This window comes from Lepisosteus platostomus, chromosome 5, assembly GCF_059453375.1.
Source record: "Lepisosteus platostomus isolate fLepPlt1 chromosome 5, fLepPlt1.hap1, whole genome shotgun sequence".
NCBI lineage: Eukaryota > Metazoa > Chordata > Actinopteri > Semionotiformes > Lepisosteidae > Lepisosteus > Lepisosteus platostomus.
Window position 1 is genome coordinate 30594447 of NC_142615.1, and position 10066 is coordinate 30604512.

General features: G+C 41.5%; 1 protein-coding gene across 2 annotated transcripts in view; it reads left to right on the forward strand.

Moving 5' to 3' along the window:
• Nucleotides 1-1064: 1064 nt before the first annotated feature.
• LOC148665507 (scavenger receptor cysteine-rich type 1 protein M130-like) overlaps nucleotides 1065-10066 on the forward strand; it is a 61455-nt gene continuing 52453 nt past the window's right edge. The window contains exons 1-2 of one of the 2 annotated variants that reach the window (XM_088632383.1): nucleotides 1065-1632; nucleotides 4191-4284. In XM_088632383.1, the coding sequence (XP_088488509.1) occupies nucleotides 4257-4284 (28 nt within the window). In that variant the 5' untranslated portion in view covers nucleotides 1065-1632; nucleotides 4191-4256. Of the gene's footprint in view, nucleotides 1633-4184; nucleotides 4285-10066 lie in introns of those variants that run through there. The other variant, XM_088632382.1, reaches the window with a different exon arrangement.

The window sequence follows — 10066 nt, forward strand, 5'->3', positions numbered from 1 at the left end:
TTGTGTTTGTGCTTGTATACTTTTTTGATTTAGGTCTCCAGAGCTCTACTCGACCCCCCCTTCCTCCACCCAATAAAGGTTTATACCCTGGAGGAGGGGGTAGCTCTCAGCCGTGGACTCCTGGAGGTTTCCTTTCAGTTAAATTGGGTTTTTCCTCCCCCCAGTGCTGTGCAGCTAGCATCAGATGAAAAGGGGGTATGACAGGTTGCACAGGGTGAAGCCGCCTGGGATCGCGGCGAGGTCGAATTCCTGGTGGAGCTGTCCTGTCCTGTGTGAGAGCAGCCCATAGTCCCTTCTCCATGGCCAACCAGTGTCAGATCCAGACCAGCCTGGCTTAAAGACTTTATGATGCTTTTATTGTGCCCTACTTCAAGCAGTGCTTTTTGCTGTCTGGAAAAACTGTTGATTTTCTGAAGGGGGGATGTTATGGCGCACACAGCGTCCGTTTGGGGTTTACAATGCTGTTGCCACTTTACAGCACTTGGATGCCTTGGTGTTTTTTTTGCCATTCTGTGTCAGTGCCGAGTTATGCAAAATAAAGAGCAGACGTCTGTGAAATCGGTCCACCTCAGTCCCTGGTTTTCCATGGCCCAACACTTTCCTTATACAGCATGATGTGAACCAGTTGCAATTTCTCCACAGTCTCCACCCCTAACTCAGCCCTGGTGCTAATTTAACTGTTTTATCTGATCCCGAGCAGCACACAGTAGTGTTTCTTCAAGAGACTGTATTCACCTGTAACTGAACTGATATTTGATTATTACAAAACTGAGCAGAGCAGCTGGTGAGTGATGTGTGCTTTGATTTAAGATTTTATTTTAGATTTGGAACGAAGATTTTATCCTGGGTTGTTCAGAACGTGCATTATTATGTCCTGTAAGTAAAACGTAGAAATAAATTTGAATTTGTACAAAATTCAAACAAACAGCATAACTCGCAGACTATTCACTTTTCTTGATTAGGTGGCGCTCGCAGTTGTAGTGAGGTTTATATTCGGCTGCAGAAAGTCTTTCTCAGCTCTGCTCCTCAGTTGTTTTGAAGCCGCGGCGGCACTGAGGAATGACGTTATCATGCTGCGCGGCTGTGAAGTTATTTTACCCGTGTTGCGGTGATTGAACCGGTTTCTTCAGATAAATAATAAAGAAGAAAGTAATTCTGTTTAAAAAATAATTGTATTGCCGGTTGATCAGGACTGATCAGGTGAAGAATAAAAAATATAGAAGGAAGGTCTTGTGTTTAAACTCCACAAGTCAGACTTTGTTTCTGACTGTCTGCAAACCCAGCTTAATTGTTTCCTAGAGGTTTTGCTCAATTCGATCGTGCGTGAAGTGTCAGACGTTTTCCGAAACACGATGTGTGATTCTGAGGACGAGTTTCAAGAGAAACTCCGCGGTGTCTCCCAGATCCTGGTGAGACGGGCCGAGTTTAAAATCACACAGTGTGTGGAGGACAGTGTCGGGAGTGAAATGGAGCAGCTGAAGAAGGAAAACGAGAGTTTGAAGTGGAGATTGCAGCTGTGGAAGAAGGAGCCGGGAGCAGGAGATCGGGGACAAACAGATCGTGTTGGACACACGCTTCCCTGTGAAGTGACTGGAGAAATAGAAGAAATGAACACGAAACTGGGGCTATTAGGTAAGTGGGGTGTCCTGTATGAAGTCAGTGTGTGTTTAAAAACAGTGTCTTTAACTTCCTCACTGGTGAGAATATAACGGAGAGATGCAGAGTGAAGTGGGAAAGACTTGTGCGACGTAGCAATAGGATTATTTTACTGGAAACAAAACTGTTGTTGTCTGGTTATGGCGCTTAAAACACATGCAATTACAGAAGGGCTGAAAACACCTTCTTTATATTCACAATGACCGGGTGTTTATTAATTCAATCAGGCGTTTCAAACTCTCGTTACGGTGGTTTAGTTTAGAGATAAACGTACTTCGAACAGGGCATAAATATCAGAAATAATCTAGATATTGCTAACCAATTTTTTTTGTAGAGTTTTCAATATCCCTGTTTAAAAATAGTGTTTGAAACTTCCTCGCTGTTGTTCGCTTACGGTGCAAAACACCAACTGTGATACAGCAACAGTTCTGCAAACTCCTCTTCAGACTTAAATTGGCTTAACTGAAATGTTTATTTATTAGCGAAGCATTGCAAATCAGGGGTGTCAAACTCTCTTTTTTGAGGTCCAGGTTATGTAATTGTAAAAATATCAACGAATATAAAATGTATTTGATTTTTTGGGGCATTATTGGTGTTTTATTTTTTTAACGGATCCGATATGCACTCGACACGGAATGACCAGCAAAATGAACTCATTACCCTGTGAACATGTGATATAACTTTTGTGTTTTTAGCCCGTGATTAAATAACAAAAATGTCTAAGCCATTTATGAAGTGAGCAATAATCCTTTTTTTTGTCAAGAGGAATATTGTCTAGTGAAGAAACTGGAAAAAATGTGAATGACGTGTGATATTTCCACCTGACGCTACAAAAAAGAAAGGAGTTTCTCCTGCGAAACTAAACCTAACAGATTATGACTTTACCGCTGTCCCAGGTGAAACAAGGCCTATTAACAGTCATGAACATGCAGTCGTGTCTCTCACTGTGACAGTCCAGGACTCTGAAGGTGAGATTGAGCTGCTCTCATGATTCTAGTGATTTTAGAGGTCATTAGTATTTTACAATACTAAATCGCTCAGCATCTCTCTCACTCCTCACCAGCCTGTGTACAACACTCCTGCAGCCCTCAGTATCCCTCTCACATCTCACCAGTCTGTATACAAAACTTCTAGAGCCCTCAGCATCTCTCACATCTCACAAGCCTGTATACAACACTCCTACAGCCCTCAGCATCTCTCGCACCTCACTAGCCTGTATATAACACTCCTACAGCCCTGAGCGTCTGTCTTACACCTCACCTGCCTGTATACAGGACTAGTACAGCCCTCGGCATCTCTCTCACACCACACCAGCCTGTATGCAACACTCCTATAGCCCTCGGTATGTCTCTCATACCTAACCAGCCTGTTTACAACACCCCTACAGCCCTCTGCATCTCTCTCACACCTCACTAGCCTCTATACAATACTTCTACAGCCCTCGGCATCCCTCTCACACCTCACCAGCCTGTATACAACACACTTACAGCCCTCCGTATCTCTCTCACACCTCACCATTATGTATACAACACTCCTAAAGCCCTCATCGTCTCTCAGACTTCACTAGCCTGTATACATAACTGCTACAGCCCTCAGTGTCTCAGCGTTTCTTGCGCACCCAGCCAGTCTGTATTCAATACAGTGCTCAGCATCAATCTCACTCCTCACCATCCTGTCTACAACACTCCTACAGCCCTCAGCGTCTTTCTTATACCTCACCAGCCTGAGTACAACAATCCTGCTGGCGTTTCTTACGCACCCCATCAGTCTGTATACAGTACTACAGTGCTCAGCATCTATCTCACTCCTCACCACCCTGTATACAACAATCCTGCAGGCCTCAGCGTTTCTTACGCACCCCATCAGTCTGTATACAATACTACAGTGCTCAGCATCTATCTCACTCCTCACCACCCTGTATACAACATTCCTACAGCCCTCACCATCTCTCTTCCACGTCACTAGCCTGTATACAACACTCCTACAGCTGTTCGCATCTCTCTCCCACCAGTCCTTCATTCTGTGTCATTGTCAGTATATCTGTAATGACTGTGTGCAAGTATCAGTATCAGTTATTATTTAATAAGAAATTGAGTTGCTCCAGTGCGTAATAGGTTAGTGTATTCTTCTGTCTATGTGTGATTTACCTTTGTAGATGTTCTGTTTGTCGTTGTGTTTTGTAATATCTGTAGATGTTTAAACAACTTAAAATAATTGGTATACAATAAATCAGCTTTGATGTATTTGATGTATGATGATGTGTAATAAATGTGTTATTATGCAATTGCATTGTAATTTAATTGAAATTGCTTTTAAATACAATTTGTGTCTTCGATTCAGTATGGCTTTTATTTTTACTTTTGAATGGGAAGTGAATATTTGGATGCATAGTTTTAACATTGACTCAGTAGAAACATTTTGTGTCTTCATTTGTTATCATTTCACTTTAAACTTGGCAATCTATGGTTTTTCAATTACCTGAAAGTTAACATTTATTGAAATTTCTCATTTTGTTTATTTATATTCATGTACAGATGCAGCCATTCAAAGTAAGCGGTACAGACACGTACCGGAGGTAATTGGCTGCGGCGTTGCGCATCATGACGCAAGATGATGCGGGGTACCGCGGTAAGTGATTGGTTGACCGACAGGGGCACTCGTGGTCCGTTGGTCTGTCGTAGAAATATTTACAGTACAGTAAACGTCTTTACTGTGCCCGTTGTAGATATTGAATTCTACCACTGAAGGGAAATCTTAGTAGCTGAGCTTAAAAAGAATAGGAGCATACTGTAATGCGTGTGAAGGCCATAAACAATATTAATTTTGGAACATAAACATACAGTACTGTATATGGCTGGTCTTGGTACTTTAAAGTAAAAAATACACACCAGTATTCCATTTCTCCCTAAACATTTTAAGCATCGAAGTCTTTAACTAAAGAGATACCGGAGTCAACAAGCATACTTTTAGAATTTGAATAATTGGTAATATAATATGGAATCGCGTATCTAAAGAATTTAATAACGATATGATTATATCCGTGTACTGCAACAGGGCTGTGTAGGGCTGCTTCGCCTCCCTCTTCATGCGACTTCCCCTGTAGCCTACTGGTCTACGTGCCCGACTACCAACTCACGGGTTGTGTGTTCAAATCCAGCTGGTGCTGGACTTTTCTTTTAAAAAACATTTCTTCGAAAAAATAGAATAGCGATATGGACAATCAATTGACTTTTATATTTCAAAATATCACCATATGATCGATTTTAAGTCATTTTTGATAACAATGAATAGTCACCTTCTTCCCTTCTGACAGCGGTTCCTGCTTCTATTGTGTGTGTGTGTGCAATAGAGTAAATCTTTATAGAGAAATGGAGGCTGGACAGTTTGCGTTACAATATAAATATTTATATTGATTTAAATCGTGTTCTGATTTTAATCGCAAACGCGTGTTTAATTATATGTGTTTTTTAATCATAAACAGGCTAATGCAACATAAATTGATACAGTATCTTTGTCTTCTAAGTATCTTAATAAACTTTCAGCATAGCTTTCTACCCGTTAAGATTTATATTTCTTGGGATTTTGGGATCAAACGTGGAAGGATTAGATTGTAATCGTTTTTATTTGTCAAATACGTGATTGTATTTCTGAATGTTATGTTACACCTACAGTAGTTCACTGCTTTAAATACATCGAATTAAGAAAGTTATGTGTAGCACTTTAGATCTTTTTTCTGAACCAGGGAAAATCTGATCATGTTTCTCTATAACAATAATAAAAAACTTTATTTTACATATCGCCTTTAAAAGTGGCATCTCAAAGCAATACAGTAGATCGAAAAACAGTTAAAAGAGACCAAAGTAAATACCAGACAAACGCAAACGTGTTTTTAGTAAAATGCTTTTATTCATTCAGCAGAGAGTGAGAGGGACATCCAGCAGAGAGAGACACACACACCGGTTTCCATTGACAAATTTTTTTTTTTCAATTCCTCTTGTCTAACAGGAATGTTTTGTTTGTGGACAGACTGTTAGACTAGAGGAAAAGAGCGCCTCCTTCTACAAAGCATTTCGTTGATCCGATCACAAATTCTTTTCCAGTCGTACGCAGCAAGGTTTGAGAATCTCCGATTCACCATGCTACTAATGGTTTCCCGGAGATTGCAAGGCAAGGCACTTTTGCCTCTGGACCCATAGAAATTTACAGACGTGGTCCACCCCCAGTAAATTTCAAAAGTCACAAGATTTCGAAACACGAGGGTGGCGTAGCGGTCGGCTCTTGCTTTCCCGTCTATGCCGATGCACTGCAAGTACAACACCCCCTCCATCTCCTGAGTGATGGGTAGCAGTTGGACATCTGGGAGAATTATTCATCCCACTGGTGTCTGTGAATTCCGCTGTGCTTCCTGGGGGGAGATAGACGGCGGGGACAGCATCAACAGATTCCTGCGCGGTGGTGAGCGGAGAGGCCGGGATGGAGTGTCCTGAGGCGGTGTGTGGTCTGCAGGGGGCAGAGCTTCCGCCAGGCATTGCAACCTGCGCGGCGGGAAGAGGCACTTTTCGGGAGACAGCTGCTCAACTGTTTGACTGCTGGAACATACTGTCTCCTTCCTCTGCATTTTCAGGAGTGTCTCTAGCTTCCCAATCCTCCCCAGTAATGCATCGTACTGCTCCCGCTGCTCCCGAAATGTCTCCTACAGGTGCTGCTTCTACAGATTGGCACCCTGGCCAGTGGGCGAGAGCAGAGACCCCCGGCCTGTGGCAAAATAACATAATTCATGTAAGAAATAAAGTCACACAGTAGTATTCATCAGTTGCGGAACAGAAACCAACGCATTAGCACGTCAAAGCCCATTGAGGACCCGGGCAATAGTTGTTTTGTCCCTTGATTTACTGATCTGCATTAATTATGGAAATTGAGTTCCTGCTCTTTGCAGAAGACCTGGTCCCACTGTCTCCCACAGAACAGAGGCTGCGCCAGAACCTGGCACTGCTGGAGCAGCACTGTCAGACCTGGGCACCGACAGTCAATCTGGACAAGACCAGAGTTATGGTTTTCCAGAAAAAAAGCCAGACTTCAGGGAAACAGGTACAAATTCACACTTAACAACACATTAACACCTAACAACGGGAGCAGGGACGAATTAGGCCAGTACCCACTATTGTTAAACATACAGAAAAGAATATTAAAGTATTGAAGTATTGGTTTTAGTATTAGCCATACAGAACATTAAAGTGCCCCTTTTCCATTCAGCAGGTGCCTGAGGCGCTGTGTCCTATCTTCTGACAGTCGCCGTTGTGAATGTCTGTAGAGTGTATCTTATTTTTAGTACTATATTTTTATATTATATTCCCTATTAATCAAACTAAGAGTATGTATCGGCTTGTCCCCTCCTCCCGCCCCTCTCTGTGTACAGTGGAGCCTCCTGTCCAGCCAGCACATGTCCACAGACATTCACAACAGCGACATACCATAAAACGTTTGCACATATAGTTAAATTATTAGTTGTTTTTCAGGAAGTTAAAAAAACACTTGAATTACTTATCCAGTCTCTCGAAATAGTTATTTTTCAAGCAATGCAACAAACGTCGGGCAATGTGTTTTTTTTAATCCAACATTGACAGCCACATCTTAAATCTTGTCAGTCAGGTCTTTTTTTCTCTATTTGAATTGTGGTTTACACATCGCACGACTTTAAAAGCTAGAAAGACAGGTTTCGATTCACATTAGCTGGCGAGCCTTGTTAACAAAAAAAACTAATAATAATGTAACATGCCACTGTTTGTTCATGAACAAAGTTATACTGAGATTTCCTTAGATACTCGATTAAAAAATAAATAGAAATTTGAATCCCCGGCGGAACACATTCCATAAGAATCTGCGGTTTTACAGTATATATCGCCTTTAAAGGAGGCTTCTCAAAACGCTTTACAGGATAAAAACAACAAGAACAGCAACAACAACAATATTGTATTTCATTGCACTTTGAAAACCAAGTAATAACTTAACTATACGTGCAAACGTTTCATACGTTGCTGTTGTGAATGCCTGTGGAGTGTATCTTATTTGCCAGAAAGCTCTAAATTGCATTTTGAGCGCGGTTTTTGACTTTTTTTAAATTGCATTTTGGGCGCGGACAGCACATACAAGGGTTAATGAACTGCGCCAAGAAATTTAAAATAGTATTCTTTAGGTGTGAGGGTAGGAGTGGACCGCAGCAGGCATAATCAGCAAACCAGGAAAACAAAGAACAGGACAGGTGAGATGTGTATCCAGAAAGCGAGTGATCAGAAAAAGGAAATGGTGTTATGCCCAGGTTTTCGACCCAATTGTTTTAACTTGCTAATGCATCATACACATTTCCGGGCGTATTGTGTTTTACATAAAATAGGAGTGTCTTTCCCTGGCATTAGCTCATTGGTATGGTGTAAGTTTTATCTGTACCATACCATACAGTATATAGGTACAGAATTCAAGCTGCACCACTGTATCGCTTCGGTAAGGGGACGGACAATGACCAAAATCACGAAGACTCTCTCACACCAAATAATGAAGATGAAAAGAAACGGAAAGTCAACACGGGACATTGTACAGCAGTTGGCTTTGATGGACATCTTCAGTTGTGAAAGCACAGTGAGACGGCATTATAAAGGGGAGAGGCGGCAAAGAGAATCTAAACCAAGGACGATTCAAAGGTAAATACATTTCTAAAAATACCTTTCTTGCATGTAAATACAACTACGCACATTATTTTTAAAACTAACTGCTGATCTCTTTTTTTTTCAACTCCTATTGTGCGAGCTATCGACAAACTGACTGATGAAAATGATGAGCTACCGGCGATGCAAGTCCAAAGACGGCTATGGGCTGACCTCGGTGTGAATATTAGCCCGACATCGATAAGAAGAGTACGCAGGAGGCTTGGATGGAGATACAGAAAAACCAACACATGCCCCATGATAAGGCTAAAAAACAAAGAGGAAAGACTCAAGCAAGCGCTCCAATGGATTGAACAGGGGACATGTGACATGTGGACAAGCCGAAGCCCAAACATCCACTGAAGGTTCACGTCTGGGGGGGTATATCTAGAAGAGGCCCGGGACCACTTCTTATTTTCGAAGGAATTATGGACCGTGTATTCTTCGAGGAAGTCGTGGTCACACAGCATGCTGCCCCATGTATCAGGGAGCAGTTTGGATCAAGGCACCGTCTCTTTCAAGACAACGATCCGAAACACACAGCAGCAAGGGCGAGGCTTATAGCAGAAGGAGTGAACTGGGTGAAAACTCCAGCCGAATCCCCAGATCTAAATCCGATAGAGATGGTTTGGCATTCGTTGAAAGACTACGTTCGGAAAACTGCTAAGCCCGTCACAAAGCAGGAACTGATCGATGCGATCTATAAATTCTGGGAGGAAGAACTGACCGAACAAAATTGTAACAATTTTACAACAATTAACAGGCTGTTGTTTCGTGTTCTTCCTAGGATTGTTGACCGGGGCGGGGGACATTCGGGAATGTAAGTCAGAGAAAGACAGACTCACGTTTGTGGACAGTCTGTCCACAAACAAAACATGTAAAAAAAAACAATTACTTTTTGTTAATGAAAACCGGTGTGTGTGTCTCTCTCTGCTGGATGTCCCTCTCACTCTCTGCTGAATGAATAAAAGCATTTTATTAAAAACGCGTTTGCGATTGTCGGGTATTTACTTTGGTCCCTTTTAACTGTTTTTTCGGTCTACAGTATTGCTTTGAGACACCACTTTTAAAGGCGATATGTAAAATAAAGTTTTTTATTATTGTTATAGAGAAACATGATCAGATTTTCCCTGGTTCATAAAAAAGACGATTAAAATCTGTAATCTTTGCACTTGTATGTTATCGGAAAATACAATCAGTTTCTGCTTTGTGTAAGGATGGTGTGGCGGTCCTCAAAGCGCTTTACAGGATAAAAACAATAACAACAATAGTGTCTGGGCAAATGTTTTTTTTTATCGAAATATAAAATGAGATACTGTATAATGATGTGCATGAACAAAGGTATACTGCAATTTGCCTTAGATACGCGTTTAAAAAAAATTTTTTTTTTGAATCCCCGGCGGAACACATTCCATAAGAATCAGCGCGTTACTTCGCGCTTTACAACCCTTGCTGCGTGCGACTGGAAAAGAATTCGTGATCGGATCAACGAAATGCTTTGTAGAAGGAGGCTCTCTTTTCCTCTAGTCTAACAGTCTGTCCACAAACAAAACATTCCTGTTAGACAAGAGGAATTGAAAAAAAAAAATTTGTCAATGGAAACCGGTGTGTGTGTGTCTCTCTCTGCTGGATGTACCTCTCACTCTCTGCTGAATGAATAAAAGCATTTTACTAAAAACACGTTTGCATTTGTCTGGTATTTACTTTGGTCT